This window comes from Phalaenopsis equestris, unplaced genomic scaffold, assembly GCF_001263595.1.
Source record: "Phalaenopsis equestris unplaced genomic scaffold, ASM126359v1 Scaffold000159, whole genome shotgun sequence".
Lineage (NCBI taxonomy): Eukaryota > Viridiplantae > Streptophyta > Magnoliopsida > Asparagales > Orchidaceae > Phalaenopsis > Phalaenopsis equestris.
The window spans coordinates 283,490-305,098 of record NW_018164601.1 but is presented as its reverse complement, the minus strand read 5'-3'; the positions used below and the strand labels follow the sequence as shown (position 1 = coordinate 305,098).

Here is a 21,609-nt window from a genome sequence, read left to right as displayed (position 1 = left end):
GTTAGCTAGTGAAGGCATAACATCATTATCCTTGAGGTTAGTTGCAGCCTTTACATTTTCTAGTGTAAAATTGGAGTAGATTGCTATAAATTTTTTGATTGGATTGTCTAGATCATGTCCTTGTTTTGTTAATTGTTGGTAGATTAACTAAGTCTGCCCATTTCTTACTAAATAGATAGACAGATCTATTTGAGAGATTATCTAAATTATATGTGAATCTAATTGTGAGATTGCATGTCATTAGCCAGAGATAACAATGTTCAGAAAATCTTGGAGCTAGTTTAAGCCAGGCAATTTGGTGAAGTATGTGTTAGATTACGTTGACTTGTTGAAATATAAATGCAGGGTTTATGTTCAGATATTGATATGTTGAGACGGGAAATTCTAGAGGTGGCACATTTATCTGACTATATTATTCGTTCAAGAGGTAATAAAATATATCAAGATCTCAATGAAATATTTTGGTGGCCATGATTGAAGAGGGGCATAGCAAAAATTGTGACTAAGTGTCCTACATATTAGCTAGTGAAGTCATAAAATCATTATTTTTGAGGTTAGTTGCAGCCTTTACAAATTCTAGAGTAAAATGGGAGTAGATTGCTATGAATTTTTTGATTGGATTGTCTAGATCACGTCCTAGTTTTGTTAATTGTTGGTAGATTGACTAAATCTGCCCATTTCTTACTAAATAGATAGACAAATCTAGTTGACAGATTATCTAAATTATGTGTGGATCAAATTGTGAGATTGCATGTCATTAGCCAGAGATAACAATGTTCAGAAAATCCTGGAGCTGGTTCAAGCTAGGCAATTTGGTGAACTATGTGTTAGCTTAGGATGACTTGTTGAAATATAAATGCAAGGTTTATGTTCCAGACATTGATAATTTGAGACGAGAAATTTTAGAGGAGGCACGATTATCTGACTATGTTATTCATTCAAGGGGTAATAAAATATATCAAGATCTCAATGAAATATTTTGGTGGCCATGATTGAAGAGGGGCATAGCAAAAATTGTGACTAAGTGTCCTACATATTAGCTAGTGAAGTCATAAAATCATTATTTTTGAGGTTAGTTGCAGCCTTTACAAATTCTAGATTAAAATGGGAGTAGATTGCTATGAATTTTTTGATTGGATTGTCTAGATCACGTCCTAGTTTTGTTAATTGTTGGTAGATTGACTAAGTCTGCCCCTTTCTTACTAAATAGATAGACAGATCTAGTTGAGAGATTGTGTAAATTATATGCGGATCAAATTGTGAGATTGCATGGAGTGCCAAAGTCTATTAACTCTGACAGAGATAATAGATTTACTTACAGATTGTGGAAGAAGATTCAACAAGATTTGGGCACCAAATTGACTTTTTGTACAATCTCTTACCTTCAGACTGATGGCCAGTCAAAAAGGACTATTCAAATTTTAGAAGATCTATTAAAGTTATATGTCATTTATTTTGGTGGAGAATGAGAATCATGTCTTTAATATAATTCACATACAATAACAATTACCAGGCTAGTATTGGGATAACTCCATATGAATCTTCGTATGAAAGAAGGTACACGACACCTTTTTGTTGGGCTAAAACAGGTTAACGAAATATCATTGGAGTTGGCTTGATTAATTATGCTACTGAAGAGCTTAGACTGATCAGAGACAGACTAAAATCAGTGCAGAATAGACCGAGAAAATATTGTGATGCTAAGCACAGACCAGTAAAGTTTGAAGTTGGAGAATTTGTATTTATCAATGTCAGTCCATTAAAGGGTTTGCAATGTTTGGAGAAGACAGGAAAATTGAGTTGAAGAAATGAATGTTTCAGTCCATTTTATTTTTTCAAATGAAATGTCCAACAACATTTGTAACCTCACTGCTAATAGGCCAGCTTGGTCAACTTAATAATGGGTGTTTTAAAAATATAATAATTTTTTGTTGGGTATGTATCATGTTCTTATTCTTAAAAGTACTCAGGTTTCTTATACTCATTCCATGAGAACTCTGCATGTGATGAACAACTTAGAATTTCATTTGGCATGTTACCTTTTTTTCTTGGAAATTAGAGCCATCCCTTGGCATGGTTTCGATTGGTTGAACTGTGGATGGTGGAAAATTAAGATGTTGCATATTTTATTCTGGCTAACCTTAAGTTTAGTTAGTCTTGTTATCAAATTCCCTTAAAAAGAAAATCTAAGTGCAAATTAATATATTTTTTTATCTGGCTTTTTTATGATAAATTGTAACTTGTTGCATGGATATGCGGAAATTCTATTGACAGCTTTCTATTCACCAAAATATGCAGAAGTTCTAGCACGTGTATTTTTTCATTATTGTGTTTTATTTATTCTTTTTCTTAATTTTAGGCTATTCGGATCTGAAATAGTTCGCTGTGTTGTTTTTGGGTTTTTGTCTGGTTTTATTGTTTTTGATGATGGTTTCATTTAATTCTTGCGTACCATCCAGGATAGTGTTATGATAGATGTACTCCTTTAGTTTTTTCCAATGAAAATTGCATTTTTTTTTCCTGATCATTGTTTGTTTTTATGCGATATGGTCTTTTGGTTTCAATTTATATTTTCCCCTCCCAGCATTAATTTAATTTGCTATTGGCTACCTGGATGCATCAAGCAGCTGAGCCAACATATATGCTTGTAGGGTCATTTAATATTAGTCAACCCATTTTATCTCAAAATATGAGGAAACATAAGAGCTTTTTGGGTCTTGGAAAGGCAAGTTTCATAATGGAAAGAAGCATTGAAGTTGCATTGAGTGGAAAGAAAGAGGAAGGGAGAGGGAGAAAAGGGTAGGGAAGGTGCTATCTTATTGATGCCCTTACACTATAACTTGTGTAGAGCCAGGAAGGAGAAAGAGATATTGACCGGGTGGGGGAAAAATGCATATTTTTCACAGAGTTATTTTACTTTAGGACCGAAACGGAATTTTTTGAAAAGAAAAATAATGTTGAAGGTTTTATAAGGTGAAATAAAATGAGTCATACTGTAAAATGTTTTTGATTTTACTCGCCATACGGTTGATTTGTTTTCTCATCTTTATTTTCTCTTGTTTCCTTGTTGAGCCCCATTGATCTCACCTTATGTTTCATGGTAATATTTGAATTTCCCATTTATATTTTTCCTAGTTTTCTTTATATGTACTCTGAACCGATTTAAAATTAGATTGGTGAAGTTGTTGATGGACCAGGAGATGAAAGCAATAGGCCGTTACTTGGTGGTATTCAGTATGATTATGGTATGTTTCATTTTTTTTAGAAAGTTGAAGCTATAATTGCGTGTGCATTACCATTGCATTTTTTTTTTTCTGATCTTTAGTTTTTGATGTTGAACTTGGTGATGGTGACCCCATTCGTAAGCTGCCATACAACCGAGGAGGTAATTTCCTTATTTGATGTTTTATATTTCATTACTAATTACATTTTTTTGTGATTTCATGTGTCTCTGCATTATCACCATTGTCGTTCATTTAATGAACATTTCCTTTGCTTTTTTTAATTTTTCATAAGCCTTCATAATTTGTAATCTTCTCTTTTGAAGCATTATATCAGATGTTACACCTAAATGTAATCCATACAACACCTTTTTGAAACATAATCTAATTATAGTTAACAAGCATTACGAAGGTACAAGAAGTGAACCCCACCATATAATCTTCTCAGTGTGAAATTCAAGAATCAGGAGCATTTTCACGAAGTTGATTCTGTTTGCTATAGCCAAATTTTTGTTGATATTTAGATCTGGAGCTGAGATTTCTTATGGCTCTAAGCCTCTTCGTTAATTATTCCTGTCATTTGTGGGAGAGCACTATTGATGGAAATGTTTCCTTAACAAAGCATAAGATTGTTATAAGGAAATGTATGTACGTAAGGCAGTTATAAAAAATTGCCATATTAACATCTAAATAAAAAACATACAAGCTAAGGTAACATGATGAATGAGTAGAAAATATCTATCTGAGAGAGAGATTCATGAAAGCTCTCATTTATGTTCCCTAGCTTGTAGCGTACGGTCAATGACCATAAATTTTTTAAATCCCTTTTGAAAGTAGGATTTGAACGTTGCTATTTACTTGGGATTCAGTACTTAGTAAACTACCATATAAAGAAGATCTACTCAGAATCCTTGGCTTATGCAACCTCAACATTAGAAAGGGAATGAGTGCCTCAAACAGTTGGACGAATTGTAGCAATGTTCTTCGATACAATGACAATTTGATATCTTACTTCAGCCTTTGTACAATAAGAGGAGACTTTCTATAATCATATTTAGATTATGTTCCGACTTTCTGTGTATGCCTATATTGAAGGTAGAGTTGCTTCCCCACTAGAGAAGATAGGTTTTAATTATCTGTATGCTCCCATTGTTTCTGATTGTTAAAGTCACTTATAGATGCTTTTTATAGTTTTGCATGAGCTTTGATGCATTCAAAGCAATTATTACCATTTGGTTAAGGTATGGTACAAGGTATGCATTCAAATATTGCATTCTGCTAGTAATAACAAGAGAGGAGGACAATTTTGGCCTCGTTATCTAGAGGCATAATAAGATCGATTTCAACTTTAATTCTAACCCGGTCATTTTAGAAAGTTGACAGGTTGTACTATCATTTTGCAGGGGTTTGCCTATAATAGTACTTAAGAGAGGAATATAATGCAAAGTAATTGAAATAGTGTGGTTGAGGTTGAGGAAGAACACCAATCGCCAAAACATGCGAGAGAAGTGCTTTGGTGCGAGATGTTAGAAGCCAGGGGAGCTAATATTAAACATAGAAGAAATACACAAATTACGCCGACAATAAGGCCCAAACACTTCTTAGAATGCAGGACTACATGGGTGAACCTAAGCAATCACTGTTGGACGAATAAGAGAAATGGATAGATGTCATGACTTGAACCAAAACTTATAATTGATTAAGGCAAGAATAGACGGCCGGAAGGTAGAATTAAAATTTCTATTATTCTAATTGTATCCCTCACAATTTTTAATTATGTCACTCAAATATTTATAAAAGAATCACTAAAGAAAATAATTTAAATAACATTTTAAAAGTTTTACCTTTCCGATTGTTGTTTTGGTCTCTTTCACACATTAAATCTTCTAGTATTCATCTTATTTAAAATTTTAAATCTGAAAAAATTATTAAAATAATATAATGAGTTAGTTAAAATAATACATTGGAGCAACCACCCTTTTAAACAATAGTAACTCAGGGAAAAGAAAGCAATATGTATTTGGGTCTTTTATATTTAACTCTAGAAATCTTATATAATTTATTGCATGTGCCCATGATATTTACTTATTGAAAATAACTTTAACTTTTATATACATTAACTTTAACTTTACTTTCTAAATTTTAGTATTTAACTTTTCTTTTATTTATACCCTTCACTTTCACGTCCATTTTAGGAGTACCATCAAAACATACCTAACACACCCATTGACACAACGGTTCGTGATCTAATTTATACGATTGTCTGAGATGGGCATGTGCCTACTTGCCCCTGGCCGATATTTTTTCATCGACACAACAATTAACAATTTAAATATCATAATTGTCTGGGATAGTAGGATGACATCCACACATGCGAGTATATTGGCGTCCTCAGCCTGTACTATAAGAGGGTGAATTTTTTTATTTACATACAAACATATATGTCTATTACATAACTTTCATATGAGACAACTTATATTTCTCTACTAAATATAATGCAATTTATAGTTATCAGGATTTAAGCTTTCAAGGAATCCTTAACTTTCAATGAATACATAACTTTCGTATGAGACAAGTTATATTTAGTTAGGATTTAAGCTTTATAAGTGTTAGGTTGAAAAGAGAAAAAGAAAGCTGTGTCATTATAGGCGAGTAATTGTTTTATTATATTTATTAAATTGATGTTTTAGTAAATAAAGACATGCCTTATTGCTTCAGGCACATGTTTCTATGATTATATGTATGTTGTAAGTTAAAAGAATCATTTAAATGAATTAAATAAAATGATAAAAAAAGGGAAAATGATTGTTCAATAATTTTAAAAGGAAGTAGTTAAAGGACATGAAATTTAAAAACTTATGCTATTCAAGATTGCCCTTATATGGTGACAGGAGGCGACACACTTGCGTACAAAAAAAAATGAAAATGATATATGTGTACTTTCAGGTATAAAATTTTGAGGGTACCTATGTGTATGATGAGAATTTTGATGACTTCTTAAATTGGTTAAAAATTGTAAAACTTAAATTGAAACACGAAGAGTTAAATTAAAGTTGTAAATTTATTGATTTATTAATAAATTGCACTGTTGAGATATTCATGTATAATATTTGCATATTAATTTAATGCATATTAATTTAATACACAATAAATACATATAATTGATCCCTAGGTGGTGTAAAACCTACTGTTGAATTTAGTTGTTTCTTTCAAGAAAAATCGTATATTGATGTTCAGGAGGGATTTAGTTTGCAGTAGGAGTACTACTGCTGATATGTGTAATGTTGTGTGTTTTGGTTGTATTTATTGTACTATTTACTTTTGAGTGGAGATACTATTATGTGTTGGTTTGAGATAATTTACTTGCAAATTATAATTTTATTTCTGGATGATTTAAATTTTTATTTAGTATACATTGTAGTTTTTAGTGATTTTTTATTATTGGAAGTTATGATTGAGTATTAAATGATTTGAAAGAAATGTTAATATCATCTGACCGTTGTTTATGACTTGGTTAATTTTATGCTATCAGGTTGGGTCGTGAGAATAAATGCTAGGAAGGGAATATTAAACGGTAATGATTAGTAGCTCAAAAGTAATGAATATTTAAGGAGGTTTCAAAGGTTCAAAATTAAAATTTAAATTTGAATATTATTCATGAGTGAAATGGTTGCAAGTTGGAGGTAGAATGCCTTAGGATCTCTTAGGTTTGTCATATTGAGTATAAGATCAGATCTGATATATCACTATTAAAGAGCTTTGAGTCATGATCTCTATGGAGCCCAAGTAGCAACCATGGGTTTTTTTCTATCAATTATCCTGAGGAAACCATTGCGTATGTTTTAAAAATATGCTTTGAAGATTAACATCATGTTATTGTTAGCATTTGTTATATTAGTTTTTGTTGGGTAGTTTTCAGATTTTCACTTATGGTTCATGTATCAGACATGTTTAAAAAGTGCTCAGAGGCATGGTATAACAAAAATTTTAGTGACTTTAATTATGAAACAAATAAGCACAGTTTTTTTGTTTTTTTTTAAATTCACTTGAGGGTTGTTTGATTTGCCTTTAGGACTCTGAGTTTTTTTGTTTTTTTTAAATTCACTTGAGGGTTGTTTGATTTGCTCGAAAAGAATTACTATGCGAAAGGAATGCATGATAATTGAAATGTAGTGTCTTTGAAAAACAAAGCAAATAAGTGATTATAATGGTTGTATTAGGTAAATTGGTTTAACTAATCACAGATATTACACTTGTTGGATGTATTATACTATTCAGTTTTATAGTCATACTTAGGTAGTTACATCTCCAAAATAATTTTTCACCATATAAAGATATGGATATATCAAATTACAAAGCACTATTTAAATAGGATTTTTCCAAATAATAAACATGGAGTAATGGTTTATGTTGGAGTTTGCTAACTTATTTGAATTTATCTGCTGGTTTTAGTAACGACATCGAACCAGTGCCGGAGAGGTGGAAATTTCGTCGGAGGATGGATTGCGGTTGCGGTGAAGGCTGGAGAGGTGGGGTTGCTGTGGAAGCAGGACAACATGTTGGCAATAGTGACGGCGTCAAACTGCAACTGGAGAGTGCAGGAACGTCATCAGATGCTGGATTCTGAAATGCCAGTAAGGAAATAGAAGTATGGCATAATAAATCCCTCGGCGGAGTCGAGATACAGCCGGAGCACCACTCGGACGAGGGACAACCGGAGCACTACCTCGATGTCAGATACAACCCTCGAAGGGAAAATACCACGGCTAAAATCTGAATTCATATATAAAAAAACAAGACCTTAACTCAAAGCACAAACTCTCATGTTTAAAGCGACATGACATTTCTTAGGAAACATTTAAAATAAGGAACACAAAAATCAGATTTCAGATTTTAGGAAAGGCTTTTGAAATAGGAAAGGAGAATAAAAAATAGATATCATATTTTAGGAAAATACCTTTTAAATTAAAGGGAGAATATAATCAAATCACATATTTTAGGAAATGATTTAAATTTAGAAAATACTTAGGAAGCAAAGGTGAGGGGGCGAGAAAGGAAAGGAGAGAAAAGGAAAGGAGGAAAAAAATGGAAAGAGGGAAGAGGAGAGAGAACGAAGGAGGGGGTTGCAGCACCCCTCCCTTGAGGACCAGCTGGTCCTTCGAGCCTCACATCAGTCCCTCGGGGTTGGAGGAGCTTCGACCTAATCTGTTGAAGCTTCTGGCTCACTGTCTTTAATCCTCGTATCACCTAGGTCCCACTGTCAACTATACTACCCCCAAAGCACTTACGAGCTTACCTCCACCTCGGTCCACTCTGTTGGGATTGAAATTTCCCGCATTGTGGTGGCCATGGTGGTAGAGAATTGAATGTCACTAGAACCGATCCTTCTGCTCTACTAGTAAGGGCTCTCGTCTTCTCGTACTCATCCAAAGGGAGTAGAATGAGGCGTTTGCTGCCTCTGGTGAAGGAATACGTGTTTTTGACTCCATCATGCTAAGTCTTTCGATCAAATTGTCACAATCTTCCTAGGAGAAGGTGGCAGGCATCCATGGTGATCACATCATACTATAACCGGTCCTTCAGCTGGCACTTTATTGAGAACTCTACTAAGCATTATCGGTTAATGCTGACCATGTTTTACTTATTTAGCCACGTTAGTGAATATGGTCAAGAATGCCTATGAGTTGTGAGCCTCAGTTTCTCGACAATCTGAGTCGATGTTACATTCTTGTTGCTACCTCCGCCGATGATAAAACTGCATACCTTCACGTTTACTATGCAACGGGTGTGAATAATGTTGTGTCGAAGTCACTGTAGATCCTTTGTGTCTTCAACTTGCAGAACCCTTCGAAACACGTGTTTCTCACTCATCAGGTGGAAGTTGATATTCCTCACCCTATTCCTTAGCTTCCTGCTCCTCACTAACCTCTTCCACGACACCCTACTCGATAAAATATACAACTCTGCTATTCAGGCAGCTGGAGGCTATGTGGCCAAATCCATGACATTTGAAGCATCTTCTGGAGGGCACTGTAGTCGGTTTCTTCTCATTGGGGGTGACTTTATCTATATCTTAACCAATTTTCTCAACTCTCTGCGGCGTGCTCCTACTGGTATCTCCAACTGTAGGTGGTTGCCTTGCTAGTGGTGGTTGTAGGCTCTGCTTCTGTTGCCTTTCTACTTTCAATGCTAGGGTATGGACATCCCCCATCGTCTAGTACGGTTGTAGCTACACTACATCGTTAATACTAGGCTTTAAGCCCCTTAGATATTTGGCTATTGTATTCACTTCTGGCTCTGTCAGATCGCACTTCAGTTGTAAGTGGTCGACTGAGCTGGGAACTCCTTCACTGAAAGGTCTCTCTGCTGTAGATTGTGGAGTTTTAAACATTTATTGGCGGTAATGAGAGGGAAGGTATTTCTTTTGCATGATTTTCTTCATCTTCTTTCACGTGGTAATCTTTTTGTTGTCTTCTCGCCTCTGTCTTTGTACGTTTTCCTACCATCGGGAGGCACTTTTCTTCAATTTAATATCAGCTAATTTGGCCCGCCTCTCTTCGGGCACCTCTTTGTACTCGAAAATCCGCTCAACTACCTATAACTATTCAATAAATTCTTTGGGGGAGGGATGCAGGTATCCCTCTTTAGGTCTTCTCTAATATTGGATTTCTAAACGCCGTGACCTATCTTCTTCATCGTTGAAATTATCCCTATGGAAGGGATTCAGATTCCCTTCTCTTTCTCCCCTTCAAGCTAACTTCTTTTTGCATCATTTTTTCGATCTCTGCAATTCTTTGTTGGAGGCAACAGAGTTATTAATGTATCTCTTTCCGTGTAAGCTCGAGCATATTTCTCATTAGCGGTATGGTTGAAGGTTTGGGGTCTGTGAAAGGAAAAACAATAAGGAAAAAGAAAGAAGGGAAAAAAATGAAAGAAAAAAAATTTGTGTGGTGGATTAGGTAGGGAAGATGCTAAAAAGTCTAGGAGGAGGCTAGGGTTGGGCTATCTCTGATACTAAATAATACCGGAGTTAACTCAAACCATGACACAAGACACAATTTCACTAATAACTTGAACACAATTACAATGATGACTTGAAAGAAAAAAAAAAGACAATGTGTAAGCTAAAGCATAAGACAACAACAAACAAAAACACAACAAGCTCGACGAGGAGGGAGTTTGGAGTGGTAGTAGGCACTAACGAAGGCCTGGGGGATGCGGGGCTGTTGTGGAAAAAGTAGGACAATAGATTGGCGATAGTAAAGACGTTGAACCGCAGCTGGAGAGGTGCAGGAACGTCGGGGGTTGGATTGACGGATCCAATGAAGGACAGAGAGGTGGGGTTGTTGTCGAAGAGTAGGATAGCAGGTTGGCGATAGTAACGACGCTGGATCACAGCTGGAGAGGTGGGGCTGCTGTGGAAGAAGTACGACAACAGGTTGTCGATAGTAAAGACGTCAAACTCCAGCTGGAGAGGTGCAAGAATGTCGTCAGAGGCTGGAGGTTGAACTCTGAAATGACAGCAGAGAAACAAAAGTATGATAAAATAAATGCCTCAGCGGGGTCGAGATACAGTCAGAGCACCACTAAATATTGTTAATAATAATAAAGTATTTCATTTTTATCATCGCATTTGTAAAAAAGAAGTTGAGAAGATTTTAAAGAAAACTTAGGGTGAAAAGTTTGTAGGACCTGATGATGTCCCAATTGAAGTGTGAAAATATTTAGAAGATTTGGGAGTTTCTTGGCTTACTAACTTAATATTATTTTAAAAACTAAAAAGATGCTTGAGGAGTGGAGGAAAGTATATTAGTCACCATTTTTAAGAATAAAATGAGATGAATAGAGTGTGCAAATTATAAAGGAAATAAATTGATGACTCATACTTTAAAATTTTGGATGAGGGTAATTTAATATAGGTTAAGGCGTATTATAAAGATTTTTCGGAATCAGTTTGGATTTATATCAAACATGTCTACTATGGAAGCTATACATTTATTGAGGTTTGATGAAGAAGTACAGAGAGAATAAGATGGATCTACATATGATTTTTATTTATTTTGAAAAAGCTTGTAATAATGTTCCAATAGATATCCTTTGGAGAGTTTAGAGAAAAAGGTGTTTATATGATTTATATTCAAGTCTTTAAAGATATGTTTAATAGAGCTGTTACTTGTTTTTGAACTGAAGGATTGATCAAATATTTTCTTATTTTTGTTTGATTACATCAAGGATCGACTTTAAGAACATATCATTTTGCTTTAGTTATGGATGCTCTTATTGGACATTCATCGGAGGATGTACATTGGTGTATGCTTTTAACTTCTGATATCCTTCTTGTGGATAAAGAAAAACTTGAATCATGGAGGTTTACATTGAAGTATAAAGGACTTCATTTAAGAAGAACTAAAATTTAATACATGAAATGTAATTTTAATAGTAGTAGCTCTAGTGATAGAGTTGTAACTATGAGTGGTCAAATTATTAAAATGTGTGAATGCTTTAGATATCTAGGGTGTATTGTTCAAAATGATGGTAATATAGATGGGGTTGTTATTAGTAGAAATCAAGTTGGTTTGGTTGAAGTGGATGAATACTTCGGGTTTATTTTGTGATAGAGAAGTACCAACAACAACAACAAAACCTTTATCCCACTAAGTGGGGTCGGCTACCTGAATCTTTTTTCTCCATTGCGCCCTATTTAGTGCCATATTTTCATTTAATTCTAATAAATTATGATCTTTTTTGATACAATATGCCCAAGTCGTCCTAGGTTTACCTCTGCCTTTCTTAACATAGGTCGAATCTAAAACATCTACTCATCAAATGGTCGACGTTTAATGTGACCAAACATCTAAGACGAGTCTCTCTAATTTTGTCCGTTACTGAGCTACACCAACCCTATCACGAATATTTTCATTTCGTATTTTGTCTCTAATTGTAAAGCCATTCATCCCCTAATCATTTTCATCTCGACAACATTTAACTTAGTTTTATGCTTCTCTTTTAAAGGCCAACATTCAGTGCCATAGAGCATTGGAGGTCTCACTATCATCTTATAAAATTTTCCTTTCAGTCTAAGCGATACTTCTCTATCATACAATAGGCCCAAAACATTCCTCCACTTCAACCAACTCACTTGATTCTACTAATAACACCCCCATCAATATCACCATCACTTTGAACAATAGACCTAAGATATCTAATGTGTTCACATCTTTTAATAATTTGATCACCCATAGTTACATTTCTGTCACTGTAGTTACTACTACTAAAATTACATTCCTTGTATTCAGGTTTAGTTCTACTCAAACGAAGGCCTTTAGACTCCAAGGTAGACCTCCATAATTCAAGTTTCTCATGAGCTTTTTCTCGTCATATCCACGAGAAGGATATCATCAGCAAAAGCATACACCAAGGTGCATCCTTCTGCAAGTGTCTAGTAAGACCTTCCATAACTAAAGAAAAAAAATATGGGCTTAAAGCCAATCCCTGATGTAAACCAACAGCAATAGGAAAAAATTGGTCAATCCTTCTTCTGTTCAAACACAAGTAACAGTTCCTGTATACATATCTTTAATGATTTGAATATAAGTCATATCAACACATTTCTTCTCAAGAACTTTTCCAAAGGAATCTCTTAGAACCTTATCGTAAGCTTTTTCTAATTCAATAAAAATCGTATGTAGATCGTCCTTATTATCTCTGAACTTCGCCATCAACCCTCTCAATAACTGTATAGCTTCCATAGTGGACATACTCGACATAAATCCAAATTGATTATGAGAAATCTTTGTAATACGTCTTAACCTATGTTCAATTACCCTCTCCCATACTTTTAAAGTATGACACATCAACTTAATTCCTTAATAATTGGCACACTCTTGTACATGCTTTTTATTCTTAATAATAGGGACCAAAATACTCTTCTTCCATTCTGCAGGCATCTTTTTAGTTTTTAAAATAATATTAAAGAGTTCAATATGCCAAGAATCTCCCAAATCTCCTAAATATTTCTATACTTCAATTGAGATTTCATCAGGTCCTACAAACCTTCCACCCTTAGTTTTCCTCCTCAACTTCTTATTTACTAATGTTACGATAAAATTGAAACATTATTTATTATTAGTGATAGAAAAGTTTCTCTTAGACTAAAAGGAAATTTTCTTAAGATGTTGTTGAGACATGCAATATCCTATGGCGCAGAATGTTGTCCTTTAAAAGAGAACCATAATATTAAGTGTTTCCAAGATGAGAATGCTTAATTGGATGAGTGGCTTTATGCTTAGAGACAAAATGCGAAATGAACATATTCGTGATAGGGTTGGTACAGCTCCTGCGGCGGACAAAATTAGAGAGTCATCTTAGATGGTTTGGTTAAATTAAACGTTGACCATCTGATGATCCGGTTAGGAGAGTAAATGCTTTAGATTTGACTATGTTAAGAAATGTAGAAGTAGACCTATAAAAATGATCTTAATTTTTTAATATGACACTTATTAGGACGCAATGAAGGATTCATGTAGTCGACCCCACCTAGTAGGATAAAGGCTTGTTGTTGTTGTTTGTAAGATTGTAATGGGCATACCTCATATTTGAGTTTGTAGATCGTACTTATGGACTGTTCAATGTACATGACTTCAATACCAATTAAATTGGGTTCGCATAAGCTCTACAAACCCATAAAAAATCAAAACACAGGTCTTCTATTGAATGTAATCGCCAATTTATGCTAAACTTGAGCTTATTATCATGCCTACAATTTTTTTAAACCTAGACGTTGTTTGGCTTGCTTTGTTTTTTTGTAAAATGTAAATCATTTTAAAATTTTTGACATTTTGTTTGATAAATAGATAATAGTGTAAATTTTTTATGAATTTAAATTTACATTCAATTCAAAGTTGGTGTATTTTGAATTTGTTAGATTTAGGGTATTGTCAAACTATAGCATGTCACTCCCCACCCAACGACCACTGTCTTCGATGCCACCATCAGCCTCTGACCTTGCTAGCCATTGCTCAATGCTATTGGTAGTCACCCACCACCTCCATCTCCATCCACTACCATTGCTGCGCCCCCCACAACATAATTATGTAAACTCTTACATTTATTTTAAACTCAATCGTTGCTGAAGCATCTTTTAAAATTGTATCAAATAAGACACATCAATATCATTATTCTTTTTCAATTACATGCACGGGTATCTTAGTGATCTCTCACTAGTACCATGAAGGGGTGAACTCTATAATAGTCAAGTATGCACACACAGTCAGTCTATGCAGTTTATATTATTCATATATTTTTTTCAATTCTATTTAAAAATAATGCATAACATTAGAATTTTTAAAATATATATTCATCACAATAATTTACGAACATCTTAAAGAGCATATATTGCAATTATGTTTTACTAACAATCAATGAATTGTGATTAGAAGAAATAATAATTATTATAACTTAAATGTTAGAGTACTTACTTTGAGCTTAGAAGATTTGATTCATAATCACTTAGTCTTATTTCATCTTCTCTGACATCAAAATCCTTAAGCTGTGTCTATTGAGAAAAATAAATGTTTAATAAATTATATTTACTAAGTTAATATTTGGCATTTTGTTATGTTACTATAATATTTAAGTTTATCAATTAATTTATAATTGTATTTTCCAAATCTCTTAATTTCACTTACATTATCTCTTCAAATTTCTAATTTCTCTTTTGTCCTAGTTAATAATTTAGTTTAGCATCATTATTATTTTTATTGTTATTATTATTTCTATGCAAGTAAAATACAATCTTACAAAATTCATAATTTACTTTTAGAATATCAAATTTACTTGCATAAAAGAAAACAAAAAAAATTTTTGCTGTAGATTTTTCTGGATTCCACATTACAGCCGTATGATTTTGATTATTAGCTTAAATCCATTTCCATGCTTTAATTATAATTCAATTAATTTAAATATACTTAAACCCTAACATACTTCCAATAAATTGTTAACATAAGATTTAAACATAAATAAATTATATGCATAGTGATCGGAGTCTACTATGTATAATTTCATTTATAGTCATAAAAGTATAATACAGCAGCAATAACAAGTAAACATATTTTAATACTTAATAAAGGAATATGATTATAATCAGTATATACGATAGTTATCAGAATGAAATAAATTGTTATTGACAAGTCTCTTATTTCACTATGCAACTCAATATCATGTATGCATTTATTTTTTTCGCTTTCATTTTTGTTCTTATTCTTTGCATTATTTAATTTAGAAATATCATAGGACTTTTATGTAGACTTTAACAATGTATTAGGTCGCTATCCAGTTTGTGGGTCATAATATAGCACTGATAAATGCTGGTCAATCTAATATTAACCTTATCAACATCTTATTGATACCAACTGGACTATACAAATATTAATATCAAGATTCATAAATGAATTTATTTCTTACTAATACTTACCTCGTCAATATTTTTGCTCTCCGCTAACAGGTCATCATTATAGTTGTTTACCTATCATAAAGTAAATGACATTTTTTTTATCATCTTTATCTACCATATTAATTTCTTTTGCCCCATTGCCTAATCATGAATGTATCTTTTATCAATCAATTTTACTAGCATGCATTAGAAATACAATGTGGGATGGGATATTCATCAACTATAATTGATTATGCACTTTTATAAAAGCTCCATGCAACTATAAGTAAACATGTAATTCTTTGCACGAATTAAACACTGCTAACAGAACTAAATATAGTCAATATGGATTAAATTTTAAATTCAACACATAAGTAGATTTATTTATAAGTAGAATCAAATATTAGTCCTGTAAATAATTTATTTTTTCATTTTATCAATTGAGTTTTTCTCTTCAATCCTTAGTTCAGAGTCATGACAAATTTGTTTTCTGTGCTTACCTTAAAACTTGATATCTTACATGAAATAACCAAACAATAATAAATCTTCTTAAATCAAACTCAATGTAACACAAGCATATTTTCAATTAAGATTTTATTTGAAGATTACCAATGAAGAGGATGACATTACGGTGTATCTACTCTTTTCATTTTTTAGTTTTCCCTTATTTTGTAAGTTCTCATTAGTATGTGTAAGTTAGAAGATGTATTGGTTGCTATTACATGTCTAATTTGTTTTTTCCTGTACATTCATAATCTGTAGAGAGATTTTAATTTTTATACTGTGCTAGTAAGGACCACCTAACAACTAGTGTTCTACAGATAACCCTTATGATGTTGCTGATAAGTGGCTTCTGAAGGAAAATCTTCCCCTTTCATACCGCCATCAGATTGTAGAATTTATACTCCAAAATACTGGGCAGAGAAACTTTTCACTTGATACATCATTTCGTGATCCTTTCACTGGTTGTAAGTATAAAATTTTTGCACTACACTTTTTACTTGAAAATTTTACTTTCCTAACGTCATTTTTTTAATTTATTTTTTTAGCTAGTGCTTATATTCCTGGAGAAACTTCCCATTCCATAGGTACTTGTCCCTGTTTTTTAAACACAGCATCAAAATGAATAACGCCTGTTCAATATTGCATACTGCATTTTATGATTTTAAATCTCTCAATCAGATTTCACATTCTGTCAATGCAGGTGGCATACCAAAACCTACTTATAAGCATATTCCAAAGGTTGCAACATTCCGCTTTAGCTCAATTTATCAATTTTCTTAATAAAGATCATATTTACATATTGTGACTGATTGCACATACCTATTACTGTTTTTTTCTTTTGTTTAAGTTTTACATGTGATTAGTTTGAAAAGGTATTATGGATTCTGTCACAACCTGGCCCGGTAACTCAGTATTAACTAAACCAGGAACTACGGTCGGACAATATTATTTATTTCTTTTATTTTCCACAGATTTTCTTAACATCCAAATTATAATCGTCACTAAGAAACCACAAAATATATTGTATAGAAATAAAATCAGCCAAAATTAATAAATAGTCTACAAGTAAAACATCTCAAACCAACACACAATAATATCACTATTCAAAAGTAAACAACAAAATAACTATAATCACAACACACAGTATAATACCTATCAATAGTAGTTTTTTTCCTGTGAATTATTTCTTGTCTGTCAGTCATATCAATCTAGTATTTTTTTTGGAAGTAACCATTAATTTTCAAGATTAAATCACCGTGTGAGGAATTACAATCTTTTTATGCATTAAATTAATATACAAATACTGGGCATGGATGTCCTAAGAAAATGTAACTTATTGATACATCAAAGTTTAAGTTTTCATTTTTAATTTAACCATTTCCATTGCAATTCAAGTATTCTCAAAGTTAATAAAACATCAATTTTAATTTTAACTTCTTTAAGAAGTTATATTAGGATTACCGTCATATACTCGAAGGTATTCTCAAAGTTATACCTGCATGTACTCTCAAAATTTTGCACTCGAAAGTAAAATTTTATCATTTTCTTTTTTTATGAGCTGATACATCACATCCCTTGTCAGTACTATCTAGGGGTAATCCTATATGACTTAAGTTTTTAAATTTCATTTCTTTTAATTACATTCTTTTTAAAGCTATTGAACAATCTTTTTCCTTTTTTATCATATTATTTCATTCATTTCGGTAATCTCTTAACTTACAACATGTGTATAGTTATAAAAAGAGGTATTTAAAATAAAAATAAACGTCTCTATTTAATAAAACATCAATTTTTTTAAGGAAGAATGAAACATTAATTTAATAAATATAAGAAAGTATTTACTCACCTTAACTCTTAAGTGATATCATTAAAGTTTATTTCTAATTTTCCTTAGGGGTTTGTTTGGGACAATTGCAGCTTATTAAAAAGCTACTGCGCTTCAGTTGGTTGTCTGTCTGTTTTTTGTAGTTTCGAAACAGTCGTGTTACAATTGTTTCTAAACAAATGACTTTTCCGCCCCTCTAATATAGTGTTGTTTATAACAAAGCTGTTTATACTAGCACATTCTATTCTTGAAAACAAACATTCAATTTGAACGTTATAAATAAAAATTGACACCTCACAAAACTGGGAGTAATACGACAATCAAAATTAAAAAATAAATTATTGAAATAACAATTAATAATACGAAAATATTATTTTTAAAATGCACTTAGTTTATGTCATGAGATAAGTTGTCCTCTTATGAAACTCGCCACGTCCAATAATTAGTGAAAAAATGCACTTAGTTTATTCCTCTAACCCATCTGCTCACCTAAAGAAGCAACAACTTTCTGTTCTTCTCCTCGGACACCTGTAAAACTGTCTCTCGTAGTTATGTGACAGTCTTCATACAAGCAAAGAATATTGTAGTCAACTGTAGCAGTATAATGCTCTGAAGATACCAGAAGTCCTCGAGCTCATTTTTTCTTAAAGTATAAAAAAAAAATAAAGTACAAATCCATAGAAGTAATATTAGTGAAAAAATATTAAAAGTAACTGTGATGTCTCAGAGAATATAGTATAAACCAACAAATCTATCACTTCAAGAAGACAACATATTTTATAAAAAAAATTCTTGATTAATTTTAAAACACGTAATACTGAGCTCATATGTGTCATATATGCATATCATACAAAAAAAACCATCCAAAAGAGTTTTAAAGGTTGTAACACTAAAAAAAGGAGGAATTTATTTGCTTTTAATGGGATTTCACATGTGACAAAAACTAATAATGATATATAAGTCATCCAAAAGACCCTTATGGATGAGTGTCTCATCATTGACCTCCAAACCAAAAAAACTATGCAATAAATATTTATGTTACATATCTTATCCACGGTTGCCTCATTAGTCATCCAAGTGAGAAAAAATACATACAAAAGAATGAGAAATAAAATTGAGATTCAAGAAATAGATTATTGTATAAATCATCGATACAATAAAAAATAGAAGTTTTCACCACCCATTGCAAATAAAGTAACAATAAAAAGTATACAATCGATCCATTCAATAGCCAACGATGGCGTTTGTAATCCGCTCCCTTAACCCTATCATTTCCCATCTTGGGTGTTACATTCAGGTAATTCATTTTCTGCTTGTGATAAAGTTGTCCTAGGCTATATTCAAATACTTAAATTGGAACATATGAATGGACTTCGGCAGTCCTGCTTAAGTTATTGGCACTGGATGGAGGGTCTACCAAATATAGTTATGGAGAGTCTTATGGCTACTACAATCTGCACTTGCTTAGGAAACGAATATGTCAGCATATCCTGCAGTATGACCCATTTTTTCTTCCACACTCCAAATGTTCTTTCAATGACATCACTTTAGGATGAGTGTCTCTTTTTAACTATTTTTTTTCTGCCTTGAGCAACATCGCTAGATCTTTCAAAATCCGTAATGTGATATTTGATATTCGGATCTAAACTTTTTTTGTAAGGGGTATTGAGCATTCATCATATAATATTTATTTTACACAAATACAATAATTAGTAATGCATTGAAAAAAATGTCTACTTTGGTTTTATGGTGAAGCAAACCTAGAGATAGGTGAGGAAAGTTGTACTTCAGAGGTTTTGTGACAAATTTGAATATACGACTGTCATGTCCACTGCATTCACAACCAGTCATAATAAAACTGAACCACATGTTGAAGTCACATATAGCCATCACATGTGTTGATCCACAATGCCCAATGAATTTGGCCTTTTCATTATTCGATTTTTTTTTTTACCAGCCCAAGAGGCTCAATAGAGGCACCCTACCCATACGATACAACACACACAAACACCCCAAAAGAGAAAAGATACGGAAAACAAAAACAAAAGGTACCAAAATCGCAGAAAAGAGTAGCTAGTGACGAGTCAGTTTAGTCCTGCCTCTGCCTCTAGTTCTAGGGCGATATTCTAATAACAAATTGTTGAGTGCCGAGCCATTTCCCGAAGTAACCAAAGTATCATCCATTAGGTTCTCAAGCTGAAGTTTGCCTCCAATCTTCCTCCTCCTTGAATAGACCTGTCATTCCTCCTCAGAAGACTGGCTCATCTGATCATCGTGTTGGTAAACAGAACGCCGGGCAGATAGAAGTTGATGAGCACCAGAAGAAGGATTGTCAACTGTTGCAACGACTGTAGGTTCAAGTGTGTGTGAAACATGAAATGTCTCCACTTCACCTAATGCTTCCTGCAGCTAAGGAGGGTTTGAAAGTGTAGGTTGCTCAGCAGGGTCATCCAGCTTCTCATCGATCCCAGAAATAGTATTTTCAGAGAGAGGATCCACATGAGCGATTAACTCAGACACCATAACCTGTTATGTGGTAGTTTTCTCTTAAGATGGAACAGATATATCAAAAGCAGTAGGGTCAGATCCTTTCTTATTCATTTGATTTTTAGATTTCAAATTAGGATAAAGCTTATAGCATTTATCAAGATTGCGCCCAAACATCATACAATGAGAACAATAAAGAGATTTATGCTCCATAACAATTTGTTATCAATATCCATTGTGAGTTGTGCCCAACCAGACTTCATTAACATCATATAAAGTAATATTTCTTTCAACAAGTATTCTGGCTACAGAAGATCTAATTAGATTAAAAGTGGGTAGATCTAGCTTCAAAAGAACCTAATGGTGAAAAAAGTGCAGCTTAATATTAGGTTGACTAAACCATACCGGTACAGTAGGAGATTTACGCTTGGGGTCAAAATCAGGGGACCTCTTAAGTAGCTTCATTGGTTTACCAGAAATGTTGAGATATTTTTTGGAAAAAATCTCAGTGTAGTCTTCAGACACGGTTAGTTGAATTAATACATGTCTCCCATCTATGAGCTCTACTTTTCACTTTTCTGCTAATTTAAGATCATTAAAACTTTTTCTGATAACTTCCATAGATGGATGTCCCCACTGAAATTTTCCAATAAGAGCAAAATTGAATTTATCAGTAAGTGAAGAAATTTCTAGCTCAGAGAAAAAAAGTGCTGCTTTTCCAGTTTTACTGCTTGCAATCTTGATAAAAGGGAAATCACCCTCCCGTTGCTCCTTATAACTTGAGGGGAAGACAACCGTCGTCTCTCTCTGAGAATTACCCACTACGTGGGCAAAGTAGATTTTGCCAGGTTCAACCGTAGACGAAAGAAGCTCCATCATAGCAAATCATAGAAATCACAGCAAAAAAGCTCTGCTCGACAATGGGAGGCCCTTCAAATGAGTCACCACAAGCCAACACCATCCACACACACGCCACCAACTCCATACCACACTCCACCAACTCCACACCAAACAAATAGTGACATCAAATTTTGAAAGCACAAGAGAAACATTAAAATTAAAATATACACAATAGAAATCTCACCAGTTTACATGAGCTTCTTAACTATGGAGTTCAATAAACATGAAATATACACAGCAAA

At 33.2% G+C, this 21,609-nt stretch overlaps 1 protein-coding gene across 2 annotated transcripts in view; it reads left to right on the top strand.

Moving 5' to 3' along the window:
- Positions 1-21,609, top strand: part of LOC110021982 (phospholipase A-2-activating protein) — a 171,263-nt gene that overhangs the window by 74,863 nt on the left and 74,791 nt on the right. For both annotated transcript variants that reach the window (XM_020720727.1, XM_020720726.1), the window contains exons 10-14: positions 3,173-3,245; positions 3,326-3,385; positions 16,473-16,619; positions 16,701-16,739; positions 16,856-16,893. In XM_020720727.1, coding sequence (XP_020576386.1) covers positions 3,173-3,245; positions 3,326-3,385; positions 16,473-16,619; positions 16,701-16,739; positions 16,856-16,893 — 357 coding nt within the window. The remainder of the gene's footprint in view (positions 1-3,172; positions 3,246-3,325; positions 3,386-16,472; positions 16,620-16,700; positions 16,740-16,855; positions 16,894-21,609) is intronic.